The sequence below is a fragment of the Siniperca chuatsi genome, linkage group LG20 (genome assembly GCF_020085105.1).
Source record: "Siniperca chuatsi isolate FFG_IHB_CAS linkage group LG20, ASM2008510v1, whole genome shotgun sequence".
Taxonomy (NCBI): Eukaryota; Metazoa; Chordata; class Actinopteri; order Centrarchiformes; family Sinipercidae; genus Siniperca; species Siniperca chuatsi.
The window spans coordinates 26,565,249-26,587,437 of record NC_058061.1 but is presented as its reverse complement, the minus strand read 5'-3'; the positions used below and the strand labels follow the sequence as shown (position 1 = coordinate 26,587,437).

Sequence of the window (22,189 nt, the reverse complement as noted above, 5' to 3'; positions counted from 1 at the left end):
GAAGCTGAGCTGTACTAACCACATTACAGTATAGCAGTAATGTATATTTATGTATATATCTATATTTACTACAGAGGGAAATTAGCTGGTTTACCTGGCCTGTGTGCTCTGTTTCATCTTTGTTGATGAGATACATCACAAAGAATCTGAAACACACACGCACATATTAGAAAAACATATCCACTGACAATATTATCACACATACACCCACATGCACAACACATACTAATAGTGCCTAATGTAAAATAAAATCTAATCCTTACTACTTCTGAGTAGTTGTACTATCAACACAGAGTTCACAGCTCTGAAGCTGGTGGTAGCTGAGTCTTCTGCCATAATTCAGGCAAAACAAGAATTACACAATATATCGATTTGTGGTGGATAATCACCATAAAACTGATCCTAATACTACATTTTATACTAAGCTCAAATGGTAATCCTAAAGCAAATTAAGCAGAACTAAACCAGAAAGCATCCCTTTTTTGACTTTGAATCATATTTCTTAAATGAAGACAAGTGAATATGTGACAAAATTCTCATTGACTTCTGTGTTTTGAGAGGTCTTCTTGACTGCCTCTGACAAATGTCAGCCAGACCTGTTCATTAGTTTTAGTCGGTCTGTCTCATAGGAAGGTTTAAGACATCTCCAAAATCATACAGCTGAGAAATGTTTCCACCATCATGTTGGATATAGACTGTGTTTGCAAATTATCCATGCATTGACAAAGTTTCTGACATAACTGCAGCATAAACATGAGCACACCAAAAGCCAAGCCACATGTCGTGCTAGTGCAGGACATGTAGCTGAGTGGCATTAGGTCATGTGGGGGTCAGCTCCCAGAACCCTGGATTCACTAAGTACAAGGAACCTCAAACAGCCATGCTAGTTTTTAAATGATTGTGTCTCACCGCTCAAAAAACTCACAGTCCATAAATCAGAAGTGAAGACCAATGAGAGCCCAGCACTTGTTGAGTCTTCCAATCAGCTGTACTGCATAAGGCAGACATTATCTCTATAATGGTGATGGTGAAATGGCTGCCCTGTACCTGTTCCTAATTTTGAAGAATCCAGGTCCTAATTATAAAACACTGGTTGGAACTATGTTAGAGTAACAAGTACACACATACAAACATGCACAAATATACTCACAGGTAGTTGGCTAAGTTGTGCTCCTGTAGTGTGTGCGTTTCAAAGCCATGTGGCACTGTGTCAAAGTAGTCATTGCCTATTCCACAGATAAAACATTTGGTCTGGAAGAGAAACATGAAAGTGTTTAAGTGATAAAAACATTTGCCTGCGAGTCTTTGCTTGTGAACCCTATTGGGTGTTAAATTGCAGCTTGCATCTGGATGTCATGCAATTGTATGAACATGTAAATGTCCACATGAGAATGTGACAGGTAGTTTGCAGATTGGAGGTGGGGGGTGCTGCAACAAAATCTTGCAGTGTGTATTTCCATACGTTGTTGAATTATACCTATCATTTATGTGCTATATAATACATTGTGCTAAAGAATGTGTGTGCGTGTGTTTCCTTTCACCTCCATGTCTTCTTTCACTTGTTCCTGCTGGTCCCTCAGCTCTCCAAAAGCATCAATGATCAACCCTAGAATTTCCAGACCACAGACAGTGTGGAGATTAAACAATCTTTTGATGTTCAAGTCAACATGGTTTGAGGTTACTAACTGGACCACAACCACCTGAAAACCACCAGTCTTTTGTTTTATCCAATGGACCTTCGATAGTACTGGGTCTATAAGAGTCTGTTTTGCTATTCAAAAAGGTGCCTTACAGTCTTCATATTACTATAACAACAAACACAGTTGTATTTGGGTTTATGTGAAACAAAGGCAGAATATTAAATGCAACCTTAAAATAATGCAATTTTGAAGCAAATAATATCATATTTGACCCATGTTAACTTCAGGTTGTAAACCTCGAAAGAGAAAAAAAAAACAAAAACATAATACAGGCCCAAAACATGTCCGAGCAGAAAGAAACACAGGCGTAATTAATATAATTAGTATAATTAGAGTGTGTGTGTGTGTGTGTGTGTGTTGGATATCTCACCCTGGATGATGGCCAGGAGGATTACAATGACAAAGAAGAAGAAGGTGATGTCAAAGATGATGCGATAGATCTCATACTCGTCACCCGCTGGGTCCTCAATCTGGTCACCGATCCCTCCACCCGCTCTCACACCTACATACATGTGGAACATATAGCACTGGGAGGGCGAGAGACACAGGAAGAAGGGGGGAGAAAGAAAGACAGAGAGAGAAGAAATTTTACGTGCTGGATTTGAAATGGGGACCACTTGTGATTATTGCAACTCACATTGACTGAATTTACAGCAACTTCACTGAAATATTGCAATAAAATGTAAATGTAAACCTTTTTTGTTATTTTGCACTAAATTACAGTAATATTTAAAAAATGCAGGTCAGGGGAAGGAACAAATGTGACTGTTTAAAGAACTAATTAAGAGAAGAAGATAATTATGTATTTAGACATTTTTTTTATGTATTTAAGAAAAAGGAAAACAGGATGCAGCCTTTTAACAATGCAAGTATTGAAGAAGCTCATGATGTCAAAAGGCCCAAAATAATAAATCACGCTGGAATATACCTGAACCAAAGTGGTATGAATGGACTTAGTACAGTACTCTGTTCTGTGTGTGTTTCCACAAAGAACTTAGTATGACCATCATAAATTAAGCAACAAAGTACAAAAAAACGATAACAATTTTAAAATCAAGTTCAAAGAAAGAGAATGAGTCAGTGTTAGTAGGAAAACTGGAAAGAGAATAAGAAAGTGACAATGTCTTAAAAAGATAAACAGACATACTTTGCATATAGAAGAACTGAGCAAAGGGAGAGAGAGGGAAGAAGATGGGAAAACCCCAATACAGAGAGAGAAAGATGAAGGCAAAGAGAGGAACAAGTGAACAGAAAAGGAGGGATCAGCTCAGATCCTCTCATCCTGCTGTCAGTGTTATTGTAAGGGATTTATTCACATAAAGGGAGGAGAGGAAAGAGCAAAAACCTGCTCGGGGCAGTGGCCCTTCAGCTGTCTAAGCCCCTGTCACCTTCCTGTAGACCAGGCAGGGCTGCCACCCAGCTCCTTAATAGGAAACAGAAGAGCTTTATGGAATGCTATGGGTGGCTGACTATAGGGGATTAGAGGGTGTGTGTCCTGAAATTTCCGGGTGACAGAAGGCCCCCTCCCACCCCCAGAAAACAGACACCATAGAGCCCTTATATAGTATTTCTTTCAGATGGCTTGGCAGCAGGGAACAGCCTGATCACAGCTGTAATTCACTCTGTCTTTACCTGTTTCCTCCCTCCATCACTGACAAGCTATTCCTACATATTTGACCTACCTGATTATACCTGTTAAGCTAACCTGCATTACAAACGTTGTGTATCATGAAATTGGTTTCCTGTTTCCATTTTCCGTTCCAGATCCCATTATCCAGAATCATCATTGTTAGGCTTCATGAAGCCAGATACTGTACCCAAAGAGAGCCAGTTGAACTTGCATCATGATAAACACCCCAGGTTGGTAGCATGAAATTCATCTTTCTTAATGTCACGCACACTGTTGCTATTCCTAAAAAGCTAACAGATGCCTACAAGAGAAACTGACAAAAGCATAATCTTACAGCAGCTCAGCTGGACCGCAGACAGAGCCTGAGGGTGAACACTGTTAGACTAAAAGCTCTGACTCATAACTTTCTGTCCATAAATGGTGCTGGTTCCTCCACAGGATATTTCCTACTTTCAATGAGACAGGCTTTAGCCTGACATTATCAGCCAGAACAGCAGTGAACCACTGTCCAGAGCAATGAGACTGAACAGCAGATATAAGGGCAACAAGTCGAACCATGGTCTTTACATTTAACAACACTCAACCATGCAGATGATCAAAAGAAAATAATGTGCAGATTTCAGCTGCAGATTATTTCCTTGAAAAGTAACCAGAAATGATTAGCCTCAGCTCCCAGTATAGATTTTGGTCCACATCACAGTGCTTTATCTCAAACACTACTGGCTCACACTAGTGCCACCTACACATTCACATAACTGAACTGTTGCCCAGGTCTATACATCTAACTGCTACTTGCTGAAACACAGCATCCACTAACCCACCTTCCATCCATATATTATTCATTTCAAGCTCATTCATTTTCTATCTCTTACATGTTACATCAGGTACTGCACTACAGCACCTAAAGGCAATACACTTCTTATACTCACTGTCAACATGTCGTCACACTTCATGTCTGGCAGTTCTCCATCTTCACCCTTGTTGTAGAACTTCCTGAAGAAGTTGAAGGCCACTACTGTGTAGAGGTACACCACCACTGCTAACAGGCCAACTGTTAACACCAGCTGGAAGACAGGAGAAAAGACAAGGCTGCTTTGATGCACAAAAGAGTCTGGATACAGAGAAAACATGACCAATACAACATCCATAACTGTGGACAGTGGAAAAATAAGAGTCAGCATTTTTGTATACTTTAGAGAGAGTTTAGTGAGATGGTCGGTAATAGTATTGTATGGTATGTGTATAATGGTTGATCTGTCTATCTGTACACTTGGAATATATTATTTCTATATTGCTATGTTTTACATACAGTAGTTGCAGGTAGGTGCTTGAGCATGCAAGTCCTGAAATATGTGTGCAGCTGTAATTATACTGACAATACTGTAGCTGAGTATGTAGTTGTTTACCTGTTTGCCATTGTGTGTGACTGAGGACAAAATGGTACGCAGTGTCTTGAAACCCATGGCGATGTCAAGTAGATGGGCAGCAAAGAAGAAGTTGTTATAATGACCCAGGATGGACATGGTCATATACCAGGCCAAATACAGGAAGGACTGCAGGGAAGGAAAGAGAGAGAGAAGAGGTTAATCATGGTAGTGGCTATTACAGATATACTGTATATGGACAACTGTAGATATCAATGTTCAGTTTGTGGCGACATTTACATGGGTTATAAAATATTTTTTCTTAAAATAAGAATTTCCAGTTCTTTGTGCAAGTGTAAAATTATTGTTTTTAAATAATACAGAACAGTTTCAAGATTTTTGGATTTTAATTATTTGTTGTTGTTCATGCACAGGAAATACGTCATTTCCAAAATATTCCCATATCTGTTAGAGACCACATTAGTAACAGCTCCAACCATATTCAATAAGTCAGTGTAAGGTAACTATAGTAAAGTTGAAGAATATAGTGTAGTGTAGTGATAGTGTGGTTAATTTGAATCAGAAATCAGAAAATGTCTGCAAGGATGGCAAATTAAGTTTTAGATTTTATTATCATCCACAAACAGTATGCTTACAGGATTAGTTGTACTATGGCAGGAAATCAAAGCCTGCATACATTAATGTATTAGTAGTAATACCTTTATTTTGAGTTATGAATAACTTAATTTTCATTCATATAAACCTCTGGAATTACTGTGGACATCATGATAATATTTAAATCCTTAACTAAAAAAAGACATTACGTTTGGAAACCCAGTTATTTGTGAACTGGAAATTCTGCAGTGAATCCACATGTTGGGGCCAGACATGGCTGGTGAATGATTTTGTGTTTCTACATACTTACATTGTCTGTGAATACAACTCCCAGCTTCCAGATCTGGTACTTGACATCAATGGAGTTCAGTCTGATAACAGAAGGAGAAGAGGCTCACAGAGGATGATCATGTGTGATACAATATGGCCAGAGGACTTTTCCCCCGAAGTTCAGCCTCTGAAGCAGACCTTCCTTTCAGGTTGAATATACATCCTGCTAGTAAAACCTGATTCCATTAACTTCCATTCCAAGTGTGTACAGATCAGCCTGTTGAGCATTATTCATAAGAATCAAAGAAAAACAGGTCTATCTGTTCTCAAATTAGGGTTGGTATTCTGCCTCCTCATATTGTAACAGGGGGGTGCGCTGATTTGGAAGAAGAAAATCGAATATGTCCAGTGTTTGATCTGGGAGAAATAGAAAATGAGTATTGTTTTGTTTTTACAGCCCTTTGTTCATGAACTTTTATTTAATGACAAAGGATTCAAGAGAGTTGCTGTATATGAATGACTCACATAATCTGAAATGGTTGTTTGAAAAAGAGACCTTTAAATTGGCAACTTACTTAGCGAATGCATGGGAGTTCTGGAAGAGAACCTTGTATCAATAGGGGGTGGATGATAACTATTGTTGCTTTCACATTATTACCATTACTGTATGTTACTAACTCGACATCTTCTCTCTCCCGTAGTTCTGTGCTTTCTCGTTTCTCTCCTCTCTCCTTCTGTCTGTTCAGCAGGTATTTCTGCCTCCAGAGTTGCAGAGACTGGATCTGTGGTTGCGGGCCACCTGCTGCTCCCGTGTTCCTGCTCGACAACTGCTACTACAGTTGTTATTGGCTCTGTTACTAATACTGACATTATTTTTCCTATAGCTGTCATTCCTATTATTATTAATTTATTAATAATAATACTACAATTACTATTCTACTGTTTAAAAATAATAATAATTCTAGTATGGTATTTGCATTGTGCCTCCCTCTACCCCACCCCCAAAACGTCTCTCTCTCTCTCGTGGCTGAAGTTCATGGAAGTGAGTTCCAAACTGAAGCATGAACAAGATTAGTTCACACTGATAGGGTCATAGACATAAATCTGCTCTGTCTGTCTGTCTGTCTGTCTGTCTGTCTGTCTGTCTGTCTGTCTCTCTCTCTCTCTCTCTCTCTCTGATGGCCACCCACCATTGAGTCTGGTTTTGTCCAAGGTTTCTGCCTCTTAAAGGAAGTTTTTCCTTGCCACTGTTGCCAAATGCTTGCTCATGGTGGGATTTGTTGGGTCTCTGTAATTAATATTATAAAGTGTTCAGTCTAGACCTGCTCTATGGGAAAAGTGCAATGAGATAACTTCTGATATGAATTGGCGCTATATAAATAAAATTGAATTGAATTGAATTATTAGATCCCTTGGACTGATCTGTGACCAGCACAGCTGGAAGCTATTCCCTGTTATGAAGTAAATGTTGATTCAGTTCATTCATTCCTTCTTTCTTCTTTCAAGTACAGCCAACAATTTAGAATTGTCATGTGTTTAGATGCAAATCAGGGAAGTTTAATAGTTGCTATGCTGTATGGGAACAGCATAAAAAAACCCTGCCTCTTTTTTTGTCATATCAAAGAAATCGTTTTAAAATATACAGATATGGATGTCCTTTGACTGGAGTCTGTCCTGTTCACTATACTGTAAGACAACTCTGGTCAGGCCACCATGGAATGCTGTGGCCATTGTTAACATGACTGTGCATGCTACTCTTTGGTGTAAAATGTAGTGTACACCTTGCGTAGTAAATCAGTCAAAGTTGTAAATTTGAACCTTCCATGTTTTTATGCCTTAACAGAAGCATTACTTAGATTAAATCAGTTGTTTAATGCATGAAGATACATTATTGCCACACCAAAATGCAGTAAATAAAGCTCCATGTGCACAGAAACTAAAAGTAACTGGATGACTGAGAAAAAATCTGGATGTTAATTGGATTATTGGCTCATTAATTAAAATCAAGCTCTTAGTGTGCAGGTTACTATTAATAAATATTTGTCTCCACACACACACACTCACAGAGAATACTCACACAGCAGCCAGTGAGCTGTCTCTCCTGGGCTTTCTCTTTTTGTGAGCATCGCTGAAGTCCAGAGCAGCCTTGTCCATTCCCAGCAGCTCACTGATGCGGTCGTGACCGTAGAATTCTCCATATTTATCCATCACCTGAGGAAGAGCAGGACTTCTTAAAAAAACACTTTCCAGTGGAACATCTCAAATAGATTCTCCAAATTTGTATTTTTTTTTATTAAATTCAGCTATGCAGGGACAGATACCAAGATGCCATGCTCCTTGCTATCAGTCACACATTTTGACTCAATGTATGGCGGTCTCTGCAATTTACTAGAGCCCCTGAGAGCTACAGGCTCAGTTAACAGGAGGTTTAGTCTGATTTATCTTCACTTTAACACTCTCAAAAATATAGGAGAAATGTGGCTCTGATGTTCACTACAATATCTGAAAGTCTCCTGAACTGTCTATACAGATGTATTAGAGCTGCCTGGATTGTCATGACGGTACTTTTTAACCTGCAATAGTCACTGAGAGTCAATTCACCGAAGAGGAGAGATTTATGGGTTCACTGCAGAGCTGATCAGGATGGGTTCCGAGATTGCATTTCGGCCAATGCGTTCCGCCTCTTTTGCTCTCCACACGGACTGTTTACCTGCATGCAACCAAAGCCCGCTCAAACGTGATCGGTCAATACTACTCGGACTACAAACAGAAACCAGAACGCTTCCGATACCAAAACCTTGTCCCTTGCTTAGAGATTAGGGGGGTCTGTATCCGACCATTTCTGTAACTTTCCGAAACCAACTGACATTCAGTCAGACAGCCACTTCTCGCCATGATTGGCCATCTGTGCGGAGGTGAGAAAGGAGTCAGGGTCTGAACTTCTCTCAGTGAATGTCTTCCAGGAGAGACTGTCTGAAAATGTGTGCCATTATCCCCATTTTTTTAAACATTAAACCATTTTTATGAATGCCAGCTTTTCACCCCCCAAAAATCTTTTGATTTCCAACCTAGTCGGACAAACGATTTGTTTTGTCAGCTGGAAAAATCTATCTATCTAATTTAATTGAATTTGTTCGTCGTGATCCTGTGTATTGATGAATATTTCACATTCACTGTCACAGACCGGTCACTTGTCAAACTCCAATCACTGTGGACATACTGAGGAAAGTTTACTCATGAAACATGATGTCATCCATAACAACAGGGTCAACTCTTCTCAGTTCATTATTAAAAGTTGCTCTTTGCAGCTTTGTGAAAAGCTCTTAAGAGGAAACTCTTAGCTTGGAACTTGTAGTGCCATTTAGGAGGACTCTTAGTGGTGACACCTACCTTCCTCTTCACAAACTTATCCCAGTAGTTGTTGGGGAAAGATCTGAAAATCAGAGGACAAAAGGCACATGAGTCACACCATCTGTAAAGGTGTATTGTTATAAAAATGTAGCTGTAAAGAACTGCAACAAGAAACAACAAGATAAAACCTTTCTTTTAGGGTTTGTTTTCTCAGAATTTGTAATGACATGGTAATGGCAGGAGTAATTGTAATGTCCCTCTGCACTGCTGTCCTTTTCAACGCTGACTCTACTGTTGTGGAGGTCTGTAAACAGACAAATGCTACCTCCATGATTCATGGTCAGCCACTTTTCACCTGCCAGTAATGAGCTTCACTTTCAGCTTCACTGAAAGGTCATAACATGTGAGACGTTCACGCTATCCTACGCAGGTGCCCCGTCCAACCAGTAAGAGTCGCTAGGGCAGTTTTGTTCATTAGAATGCACGAGGTGCCTCTACCAGGAATCGACTCTTGGGTTGCACAACCCTTGCGCCTCTGTTAAATACAGTCGTTTTTCTCAAACTACATCTCATGTTCTTCCTTGTGCTTCACACATCTCCCGGTCATTGGCACTTGTCTTTTTAATGGATGTAACAAAAACTACAAGCTCGTACACAGTATATATACACTCTTACACACACAGAGTCTACTCACTGTGTGTTGATTACCAGTCTGTCCCACTGTCCTTTGATATCATCCTCAGATGGTTGTTCTGTGATGTACAGGCCATCAAATTCCAGCTTCCTGGCCACCTCCTTCTCACGCTTAAAGATCACCAGTGGCACCTACATCACACACACACACACACACACAATATAGGAACATTTGAGAAAATTCAAATCCTTGAATTGGAAATATTTGAAAATATCAGAAAAATGGCAAATGCTATAAAAATTAAGATTAAATGATGGACTGTAAGAACAAATGATTTCTTAGGATTGACAGTTTTTTATGACAAATACCAGATACAGATTCCAATATTTTTGATTAATACTTCAGCTACAGTGTATATCAATAGTCTGTATCGTGCCTTCAGACAGTAGTATCCGATGATGCAGAAGAAGGAGATGACAGTGTGCAGGATGGCCAGAATCCGTAACATAGGCTCCATGTATCCGCTGCTCTCCTCCAGGACAAAACGGACTGTTACAGGCCTCAGGGGCTCCCCGGCCTCATCCATCACCTCCTCCTTTGTCTCCATTGCATCTCCTCCTAGTGGATCCCACTGAACACTGCTGTCTGGTTGGCTGCTGGTGTACACAACTTCCCTTTCCTCCACCACAGATGAGGATGTAGAAACCTGGTAGGGACAATTTATTAGTCCTTCAAATGTAGAAATCAAGCTAGGTCTGTAAGAATAAAACAACATGACAGTCACCCTGGTGATGTAAGTGATAACAAATTCATGGGCAAGATATAATACAAGCAATATGTGCTATCCTATACTTTCGCCAATAAAATATATTACCCTTGTAAAGCTTAGAATGTTTAAGGTTTGTATAGATTGGATTGACAGAGAGGGCTTCATTCCCCCAAACCTTATACAGGGAGTGGACCCAATAAGATGAACACCTGAATAATGGAAAGTTATCCAATAAAATAGTGCTACAACACATAAATTAAGTTCTCTTTTGTTGACACTTTGTCCAGAAGATGACTTTTACTGTTACTTTTAAAAACTATTTTGTGGTGTATTTAATACAGCAAAGTTCCTTGCGATGCATTAATGTGCACAGTTATAATTGTGTCATAACCCATATTTGTGAAGTGTGCCACTTGGAGGCAACAGGGCAAGCTGTAAACACAACAGTGATATATTATCTTATAATAATGATGTCTACACATCCAGAGCAACATCACAATCCACGTGGTCACCCAAAGAATCCAGTACTCACTCCTTTGAGCTCTGTGTTTGGTCTCCAGCAGCTCCGGAGGGAAATACCTGGCTCTTTAGTTGCTAAATGCTCCACTATGTTCACCAGCTGGTCTCTAACTGTGTCTGTCTGCTGTTTGGTGCTGCAAAGATAGTGTACAGTGGGTTTTTAAAGTGTTTTCACTGAAAACAGTAAAGTTAGGGGCCATTAAACCAGAACAAGCTCTGTAGAGCTGAGGGGGACTGCAGAGCTTGGTGATAGTTATCTGTGGGTCCATCACTGTGAGCAACACCTTTCACATTACATGTTGTCATTTGACCCAATGTTAATAGAAAGATTTTCATCATAATATTTTCTTGTCCCTCTTATTAATTTGCAATCTTTGCATTAGGGCCATATGATATGTCCATATCAGGTAGAATACCTTTTAGCATGTACTTTATAGCATTGGGCTAATTTCCCTGTTCAAGTCGCAGGCATTGAGATAGAGGAGAAAAATAATGCTGCACTGATAAGAGTTTCTAGAGTTGTACATTCACACCTCAAAGGACAACAAACCATCATTACATTTCATCTTCTAGCTTAGCCTGTATCAACACACTAACACAGCCCCTTGCAATATTTTGCTGTAGTGCTTGCCGGTCAAATTGTGGTATTACTTCTCTTTCGCCACGTGGTACAAGGAAAGAAGGTCTGTGAAGAATGAATGATTCCATTTCTTACCAAAAGCACTAGTAACTAATAACAACATCCCATGTATACCATTACCTTATAGAATAGGAGGATGAAGTTGATTGCAAAGGCAACAAACAGCGCCAGCATCCTCATATTGTAGAAGTTCCTGGCAAAGTAGTTCTGCAGGGAGACAGAAAGAGGTACTAATGATGGACTTACAAGCAATCTCTTAGAAATAAATCAACTGCTTCAAAATTGTGCTGTTTACATAATCACTCACTTCATCACATGAAAACATCACCCAAATTTTCAGTGATGGTTGCTAGCTTTCATTTCCATCATTGCATTAATATCAGAGCTCTCCTCCTCACTTTTACTGTCCACTGCATGTAACCAGCAGTTACTGAAACTGTGTGACTATGTTTTCAGTTGGACTGGAAAATACTGAGTTGACAGAGAGAGTTGACCAGCACTGTTGAAGCAAAAGGACAGAAAAGTTCCCAGTTCCCTGTACCAGTAGTTTCCTCTGGTAGGCTATGATCTTCTTCAAGAAGGCAGACTCCTGCAGATCTGGTTCATCAGACTTTGAGGTGTGATGCCTTCTCACTTTTGGCTTCATTTTCTCATTCTTCAGTTGTTTCTCTACATGTGAACCCCTGAAATCACAAAACAATTCACACTTACAGACAGCTAACAATACAATACTGCTTCACTGTGGCTTCACTTATTTCACTGTGCTTTTAGATTTTGGAGGGCTAAGTGAATAGACTGGCCGTTGTTACACACTACAAAGTATGTTATAACTCCAAGCTGCTAATTAAAAGAATTGCCATTTCTGTGAAACCCCCTATATAGATTTACACACCAAGTAATGATTTTTAAAATAATGGTCTCTAAACCATTACAACAGCCCACATGTCGAAGTGTCTTTGGGCAAGATACTGAACCCCAAATTGCTCCCAAAGGCTTGGTGTGTGTGACGAGCAGTTGGCAACACATCAGTGTATGTGTGTGAATGGGGTGAATATGACATGTAGTGTGACATGAGTGGTCGGAAGACTAGAAACGTGCTATACAAGTACAGTTAATTTACCATTTAAACCAAAGCTAAATTGTGTACATGTGTGTACATTTTTTACGTCACTACATTTTTTAACATATTCCCACTGATCATCATGTTTCCTCTTAATAAATCACTAAACAAACACGATAAACTGTTGCAAATGTTGGTCTTGGTTGTAAGTACAAGTACTCATCATGTACAAATGTCTAATAATTTTGTCCAAACATATTTGCTTTTGACAAATTCTTAACCCAAGGTCCACTTACTATCTTTTTCTGGAACTTTCAACTGCATCTCATGTGGCCTAAGTATGCAACTTCTGTCAAAAGAAATAACTCTGTTGTCTGTTGAGGAAGACCGTGAAATGTGGTTGAAAGCTTAGTTATTAAGTGAATCCTGAGTTAAGAAATGTTTGTCAAAATACTCTGCACTGTGACTGTATGTTGGTTCTCGCCACATCTGTTAGATTCTTCCCCTCTAATAAACAATTCGATAAGTAGTGGTGTCAGGTTGTAACCCTTCTGTAACTGTGGTTTAATGGCATATCATAGCTGTGTCCCAACTGTACTGTACTTTAACATCTCCACTGTCCACACATAGTGTATTTTTGTCTGCCCTCATAATTACAATACCCATTGTAGCAATCAGATTACATAACTAAAATATGTACATACTCTGATGTTTTCTCAGGGTCACATTCTGTCTCTGCTGTTGCTTCCTTCTCCTCTGAGGAAGAGCTCTTCGACTGAAACAGAAAACACTATTAGACAAACAAACCAATTTGTGGGTGGAGTGTATTTTAGCCATGCTAGCAGCATGGCTTAAAGGCCCTGAAAACCTATTTTCTCAATCAGCTTCTTCTTACAACTGATGGGATCTTACATGAAAACCCAATTTTCTGCCAAAGTTTTGATGACTTGATATGGGAGATTTCTGTATTTCTTTTTCTCTGTGCTCTTCTCACTGGGCAGAAGTGGGCAGGACTTGGAAGTTGGAAAAACATGATGACACATACTTCTATGCACCATTCAAGATTTAGCAACATTTGAATCCGAATCTGAAGAGTTGGTGGGTTGTTTTATTACTTAGTCAAATCTGATCCAACCCACCCACACAGTCCTAAAGAAGCAGATTACCTGAGTTTTTGACTATTAAACTCTTATTATATAATACCTAAGGATGTTTTTTTCAAAACTTTTAATTTGATTGTTGCTGATTTAGTCATGACTATTTGGACCAAAGAGGTGGACCGACCATCAGACTGACATTGACAACAACTATTGGATGGACTGCCATGATATTTGGTACAACCATTCATGTTTTCGTTTATGACCAAATACCTGCAAAACTAATAACATTCCCATCAGCCTCAGCTGTACTTTACTGCTGCTGTGTTTACTGCTAATTAGCAAATGTCAGCATGCTAACCATGGATGTATAAAGAGAACTGGATACAGCGTTGGAGGCGGGGCTCCGTTCATTCCTATGAAAGCTGCTCAGTGGCGCATGCAGCCAAAAAAGTTCAACTTCCCAGTATAAAATTACCCCAATCTTCAGAATCAGAATCCGAAATACTTTATTGATCCCCGAGGGGAAACTCTTTCGATTCAGCTGCTCACTATCACGTCAATGCACACAGGAATAGAAGTACTAATAGAATAGAAATAGAAATAATAATAAATAAGTCCGCAATGAGACAATTATTTCTAGTAAGAAATAAGAGATGTGCAAATCAAAATATAATACACTATACAGCTAAGATAAATTAAGTACAAAAATGAATTTACAGGTTGATCAGTATAGTACGGTAATACTATAAGTAATAGTGCAATAATGAGTACTGTCAAGTTAAGTGTAGCAGATTAACCATCTTATTAGATGGTGGATATTGCACAGCAGTAAAATTATTAATAAATATCAATAAACAGGGACTATTGAACTAAAAACAGAGTATATTGCACAGGAGTATTAAACAGAGAATATTGTATATATATTGAATATTTCAAGCATTGCAGTGATGTTAATGATCCAATGTTAATTGTCCAATTGCATTGTGCCTCCTTCTTTGAGTCTTTCACTGAAGGTACTCCTTTGTTTAACCAGCACATGGGTGGGAGACACTGTCCAAGATGGTGTGTAGTTTGGCCAGCAGTTCAGACACCACCGACAGAGAGTCCAGCTCCACCCCCAATGTCACTGGCCTTACGGTTTGTTGAGCCTGTTAGCATCCACTACCATCAACCTGCTGCCCCAGCATGCAACAGCATACAGGATAGCACTGGCCACCACAGACTCATAAAACATCCTCAGCATTGTCCGGCAGATGTTGAAGGATCTTAGCTTCCTCAGAAAATAGAGGCGGTTCTAGCCCTTCCTGTAAAGAGTTCTTTACAGGAGTTCTTTAGTGTTCTTAGCCCAGTCCAGTTTATTGTCCATGTGTACTCCCAGGTACTTGTAATCCTGTACAATGTCCACACTGACCCCCTGGATGGAAACCAGGGTCACTGGTGCCTGGGCCCTTCGTAGATCTAAAACCATCACCTTTCACTTTGTCGCATTGAGCTGTAGATGGTTCTGCTCACACCATGAGACAAAGTTACCCACATGAGTACAGCCCTGTACTCAGTCTCATCACCACCACTGATACATCCCACCACAGCAGAGTCATCAGAAAACTTCTGAAGGTGGCAGGACTCTGTGGTAGCTGAAGTCTGTGGTGTAGATGGTGAAGAGGAAGGGAGAGAGGACAGTCCCCTGACAGGCCCCAGTGTTGCTGACCACGCTGTCCGACACACAGTGCTGCAGACGCACATGCTGTGGTCTGCCAGTCAGGTAGTCAACAATCCAGGACACAAGGGGGGCATCCACCTGCATCGCTGCCAGCTTCTCACCCAGTAGGGCTGGCCGGATGGTTGAAAGCACTGGAGAAGTCAAAAAACATGATCCTCACCGTGTTGGCGTCCTCAACTCCCAGCCGGGGCTGGTAGGCAAACTGAAAGGGGTCCAGGAGGGGTCTGACCATTGGCCACAGCTTTTCCAGCACCTCTCTCCAGGGTCTTCATTATGTGGGAGGTCAGTGCCACCGGTCTGTAGTCCTTGGAGCCACTGGGACGCGACGTCTTTGGCACAGGAACAAGGCAAGATATCTTCCACAGAACAGGGACCCTTTGAAGACTTAGGCTCAGGTTGAAGATATGGTGAAGGACTCCACATAGCTGGGGGGGCACATGCCATCCGGGCTGCAGCCTTGTTTGAGTGGTGTTTCATCAGTTGTCCTCTCGCTTGATCAACAGTCAGGCACACAGCAGAGGTTACAGGCAGAGGAGGGGGGGAGTCGTCGGTCTGGAGAGGGCCGTTAGCCTGAGAACCAGTTGAGGGGGGAGTAGGACTCTCCCAGGAAGATGGAGGAGGAGGGAGCAGTGGACTCAGAGGAGTCTGAGGGCCAACAGCAGCTGAGTTAGAAGGGGGATGAGCAGGAGCCGGTGTGTCGAATCTGTTGAGGAAAAGATTAAGTTCGTTGGCCCTGTCCAAGCTGCCTTCAACTCCTCTGCTGCCAGTCAGTCTGAAGCCAGTGATGCTCTTCATGCTGCTCCAGACCTCTAACGTTGTTCTGCTGGAGTTTCCACTCCAGCTTCCTCCTGTACTTCTCCTTGGTCTCCCTGATCTTCACCTTCAGGTCAGCCTGGATTGCCCTCAAGGGGGAGAAGAGCTGTATGCATCCTTAATGTTAGCATACAGCAGGTCCAGTGTCCTCTCCTCTGTTGTAGGACAACCCACATACTGGGTGAAATTAGTCAGTGTTGTTGAAACACTGACATGGCATGTGAGAATTCACGTGGCAGATAATATGGCCCACAGCTAACAGTTCAATGTCTGGGCTACAGATGCTCTGCTTGATAGTAACGTGACCAGGGTTACACCATCTGTTGTTGACCAGCACAGCAAGCCCGCCGCCTTTCTGCTTACCGCTCCCGGTGTGATCCCTGTTGGCCGAACAGTCTGAAAGCCGCTGATGGAAACGTTATGATTCGGGATATCCTGGTGTAGCCATGTCTCTGAGAAGCACATCAAACTACACTCACAGAACTCTGACTCTCTGACTCAGTCTGACTCCGGGCTAACCCCATTAGCTCATCGATTTTATTCACCAGTGATCTCACGTTGTCCATGACGAGAGAAGGCAGACACGGCTTAAATCTCTTTTGTCCTCTGGACCCCTCTCTCTTCCCTCGCCGCTTCATTCCTCGTACCTCTGCATCCTCGGTGTGTCCTCCTCCAGATCTCAGTTAGCACATCGGTAGTCCTAGGCGCCATGCCGCTCGGCTTCAGCATGATCAGCTGTTCCCTGGTGTAAACAATGCGGCCAAACAGCTGTTCTGCAGCGGTGCCCTGACCGAGTAGCAGGATAAGAAGTTTCACGGCGAAAAAAAATATCAAAACACTCTCTACTCTCATTTTCGTAAAGAGTGTAGTTTAAATTACACTTACACAAAAGTTACTCAAGTTTTATAAGAAAAAGGAAAGCTAAACGTTAAAAGTAAAAGTAAGATGACGAGACGGGGGAACGGCAACAGGCAGCATGCACGTTGGCGCATGGGTACTTCCTATAGCTTCCACATTGTGCAGCCCCACAGGCACAAGCGCATTAGCATTTCCTTTAACTGTGCCTCCCTTGGCGGGCTCTGGGCTGCGCAAGCTGGCATACTTCCAGTTTGGTCTTCCGCTAACTTGAATAGGGATAAAATGATTTACTCGCGCGGCTCTTCTAGAACATCCAAATGTTATCAGACTGAATGGATCAAATTCTGATAGTGAAATGAGTAATTTCACGGGGGTTGTGATGCTCAAAAATAATTATCCACCGTTTTACAGCTGCTTCTTTCACAATATAAGTCTATGGGAAAAAGTCTTGTGGGGCCGGTGGGCGTCACCTGACGTACCCGGAAGTTTGGCCGCTATGTCAAATTGGCTTCAAAGCCCAGCACACTTCCTTGGGGCTTGATGCTAACACATTAAACTAAGACGGTGAACATGGTAAACATTACACCTGTTCAACATCAGCATATTAGCATGCTCACATTAGCATGTAGCTCAAAGCACTGCTGTGACTAAGTATAGCCTCACAGAGCTGCTAGCACAACTGTAGACTCTTAGTCTTGTTTTCCTTCTATGATACAGGTTGTATTTCTGTACGATTGACCACAAAGTGATGGTTTTGATGGTTGTAAGGGACCAGTCCTAAAAGACATGAAGCTAATATTTGCGATCCTTGATGATTGATCCTTGATTTGTCAATTACGTAAAATAGACTGGGTTAAAAATAGGACAGGAGAGAAAGAAAGAAAGCAATAAGGCAAAAAAAGAAAATATTATTAAACAATAACTTAGACTCACCTGATGCCTCTGTCTGAGCTCAGGTGGGGGTGCTATGGGTGGGGTTGGGGGGGTCGGGGAAGGAACCGGGGAGTTGAGCAGTTCAGTCAGGCTGGCGTTGGGGTTATGTGGGGTGATCTTATACTGGCCCCCCTCTCTTCTTAAGTCTAAGCCAAAAATGTCTGACAGCAGCTCAGTCTCACTGGTGTTGACTGCCAGGTCAGCCAGGTCCTCCTTTGGGGAGCTGCGGTCAGAGGGTCTCTTCTCTCTGTCCTCCACTTCACCCCTTACCTCATCCTGGGTGGGATCAGGCATGTTTGCCAGCAGCTCCGACACCTGGGGATGGAGGCAGTTTATGTATTTAGGAACAGCTCTTCCTATATTTAGTTTGTTTTAATGACCATTAGATACACTGCTCTATTCTTTTAGAATTATGCATAGTAACCTTTATGGTCTGGGCCCCCTCCACCAGATTGCCTCCCATGAAGGTGTTGTAGAAGATTCTGCAAAATCCTCGGGCCACACTGAACGCCACATGGAGGAGGCCCAGCAACACCGACCAGTAGAAGGACACCAGGGTGGTCACCATGTCCTTCACTGTCATGTTCTTTATCTTCTTCATCTGCTTCTTCAAACTCTTCATGGACAGCACCTAAAAAGAAAGAAAAGTATAAGTGAATTGTCTGTTCAGTGATACTTAACTGCTTAACAAGGACTGGGACAAGGACATTTACACATTGTCATGTAACCCAATCAAACAGCATCAACAGTCATGTTTCCTTAAATAAGAACTAACAGTTACAAGCAGTGTTGTGCAGTAGCAGCGCTACAAGTAGCGGTGCTACAAGTTTAACTACATTTCTAAGTAGTGTGGTGGTGGCATAGCTGTTTTCTGAATCAAATTGCTTCTCAGTAGCTTAGCTCTTTAATTGATCAAGTAGTGCAGTAACTTCCACAAAAGCCAACGTTACATCTCCCCAAGCATTTTGAGTAAACTTGAGCATTTTGCTTTTGTTCTGCTGCGGTCTGAAATAAAACTGCTTAGGATCAGTAAGTGACACCACCGTCATACATGGACGTATATGTGTAGCTGACAAAAGCACTTCCGTATGACGTGACATCACGTACCAATCCTTGGCCTGATGCCTACGACGTCTCTGCTGCAGCAGAATATGACACGCAAGCTTGAGTTTACACATTCAGGTGATCAGGTGGTCATTTAATGTAGAGTAACTGGTTCACTCACTACACTTTCCAAGTAGCTTGCCCAACACTGGTTACAAGTCTATCACAAGACTGCTGATCACTGGTACACCTCTTTCTGTACTGAACCAACCACAGTGATGAACAACCTACACCTCAGTCTTGTCAGCTGGCTAATTATCTGCTCAAAGTTTGGAAAAGCACTGCAAATGTATATAATTTCTCCTTAAAATTTGTAATTATAAAAGCACACACTAACACTAGTTCTACTGACAGGCCTCACTGAGGGAAAAAACAGTTCTTTAACTTAGAGCGAGGGCTTCTCAAGAATAATGTGCTATGTGAGTTTTGTCATTTTGTCTCTTGGCTGCACAGCAAATCAAGATGTTATATTTAATAAACTAGTATGACAAAACAAACCACGACACTGCACATCTTAGCATATTAGTAGGTAGAATTGTACCATTTTCTCATTCAGACGCCTCTTAGTCTGTCTACAATGTACAGTATTTCTGAAAAAACATATTATATATATATTATAAAAGTTAGATATTTTTGTATAGTAGAATAGTACCAAGTTTATGAATGTGTAATTACTGAATTAGCTTCGTTTTTGAGCATGAGATGAGAACATGGATGTCAATTCCATGTGTGTACAGAGCAGGAGTCAGGACGTGGCTAGCCTAGCTTAGCATAAAGACTGGAAGCAGGGGGAAACAGGCAGCATGGCTTTTTTGTTCAAAAATACACCTACTAACACTTCTAAAGCTCACTAATGAACATCTTGTTTGTTTAACCCATACACAAACAGAAATGTAAAAATTACTATTTGTGGTTTTAGAGTGGGGTATGAGCTGGAACTATTTCTTGATGAATGACAGTTTATCCATCTACCGAGCACGTTTGTGCAGCATCTCTGACCAGACACTTAACACACAGACTGAGATAAGAAGATTGATACCAATCTCATCTCTCTGAAAAAAAGGAACAAATATGCAATTTTCAAAAATGTTCAACTATTCCTTTAGCTTTAGTTTTGTTAGCTGTGTTTGGTGCTGTGTGTGCTCTCACCTTTATCAGCAGCATGACGTTGTATTGTAGAGCTAACAGAGCCATGCGAACAGTGGTAACTGAGAAAAAGCCCATCTCAGGGTTCTCCTCGTCTGGCTTCTCCCGCTCACTCTCCTCTTTGACTGCTGAGCGCTCACCAGCGTCAGACATCTGAGCCGCCAGCTGCATTTCAAAGATGGTGTCCTCGCAGAAATTCACAAACAGCTCCATCTTCTCCTTCTCCCCTCCTTCATTCACCACATCAAAGATGAACTGACGCTTGGATTCTTTGACCTGGACAGAAGGTAAATAGGTGAAAACAAGGAGCTGGGAGAAAATTTGGGAATTTGTTGTCACTATTTGGTTTCATTTGTTGAACACTGTAACCAAATCAAGTGATGTTTCTTTTAAGTGACACATTTTATATTAATTGTTACATATGCATTACCTGAGGTTTCTCCCACTGTGTTCGACTGGACTCGCTGATCTCAAAGTAGACCCTCTCGATGCGCTTGGCGCTGCCCATGATCTCGATCCGGCCCAGGTAGGGTTGGAAGTAGTTGAGGACGCTCTCTGCCAGCTCCAGGAAGGTCTGCAGCCGGGTGTCATGAGGCATGTGCTCCGACAGGTTGGTCAGCAAAACCGCCACATTGAAGCCAATGTCCTTTTGAATTACAGTTCAGTTAAGGGCAATTTTTTCTTTTGAATAAAACTGTTTACTTTTCAGCTTGTTGACATGGGATGGCACCAGAATGATTTTTCAAAAAGTTACATCTTAAACTCAGAATCAAACAATGTTACTTTGGTCTATTATTCTTGGGTAAATGTGAGCTATTACACTGTAATTTGCAGGCTCCTCAATTTTGAAAAGTGAAAGTGAAAAAGTACATCTGGCCAGTGACAGCCGACCTACACATGATGCAAGGATGGAAGAACAAAGGATGCCTCATGTTGGCTTCCCATACAGTGTGTGTACTACATTAACGAGAAATACAAAAAAATACAAAGAATAAAATGACCAATTCTACCCCGACATTGATGAAAAAAATTATCCCCAACTCTTTTATCCAGCCCAACAAATAGAAAGCAGAAGAAAAAATGAGAAAAAGAAGACAGAAATAGAAATAACAAGAGAGCTCTCCTACTAAACCCCCTATGAGATGTTGAAACAATTCTCTAAAAATAGATTTTAATAATAGATTTTAATTCTGAAGGGCTTACATTTGGACAATTTAAGGCCCTTTTTACACATTTTAAAGATCTGCAAACATCAAGGCATTTACCTTGGCTGGCTCATGAAAGCGCTCAACAAATTCTTCATAGTCCAGGAGTTCATTCTCATCAGTCTCAGCACAGGAGAGCAGGAACTCTGTCTCAGACTGGGTGTAGTGTTTGTGGCTCTCCATGGCCTTATGGAAGTCCCTCTTGGAGATGACACCTGTGAGGTCATTCATTAATCTATAAATCATCAACAGCTCTTTCCATGTCACTCTGGAAATCTTTTTACATTCAAATGATTCTGATGCTTTGCCATTGACAAATATGATGAATGAATATATGTATATAAATATTTTTTTAGAGCCTAGCCTTTTCCGTCAGGGTCATACTCCTTGAAGGTGTCTGAGGAGGTCAGGTCTTTCAGTTTGAGGAACATGTCAAAGAACTTGAGGATCATCTCCACATTGTTGGAGGACTCCACCAACATGTCCACCATCTGCTTCCCAATGGTCCCATTCACCACATTACCTGCCAAAGAAGAACACATTTACAATATAGGAGAGGGGAAAACTGCACAGGAAACTGCAGAGAACACACGGCAGGGTGGCTAACCATGACAGTGCGCCTGAAATCAGCTGTGCTTATCATATTTTGTGTGTATGAGGGAGTGTGCTTCCCACACAGAGCATATTTTTAATGAAGCGTTTGTTATTGTATCATAAGGTCATGAAAATATTATGCTGAGGTGTTAGATTGTTGTTTT

At 41.2% G+C, this 22,189-nt stretch overlaps 1 protein-coding gene across 1 annotated transcript in view; it reads right to left on the bottom strand.

Moving 5' to 3' along the window:
- ryr2a (ryanodine receptor 2a (cardiac)) overlaps nt 1–22,189 on the bottom strand; it is a 275,757-nt gene that overhangs the window by 1,920 nt on the left and 251,648 nt on the right. Inside the window, 21 exon segments of the mRNA XM_044179528.1 lie at nt 95–146; nt 1,151–1,251; nt 1,542–1,606; nt 2,071–2,227; nt 4,260–4,394; nt 4,737–4,883; nt 5,620–5,680; nt 7,657–7,790; nt 8,970–9,012; nt 9,625–9,755; nt 10,001–10,270; nt 11,613–11,699; nt 12,034–12,175; nt 13,257–13,327; nt 16,801–16,971; nt 17,977–18,291; nt 18,401–18,607; nt 20,230–20,502; nt 20,657–20,872; nt 21,492–21,646; nt 21,796–21,954. Of these exon segments, the coding sequence (XP_044035463.1) occupies nt 95–146; nt 1,151–1,251; nt 1,542–1,606; nt 2,071–2,227; nt 4,260–4,394; nt 4,737–4,883; nt 5,620–5,680; nt 7,657–7,790; nt 8,970–9,012; nt 9,625–9,755; nt 10,001–10,270; nt 11,613–11,699; nt 12,034–12,175; nt 13,257–13,327; nt 16,801–16,971; nt 17,977–18,291; nt 18,401–18,607; nt 20,230–20,502; nt 20,657–20,872; nt 21,492–21,646; nt 21,796–21,954 (3,092 nt within the window).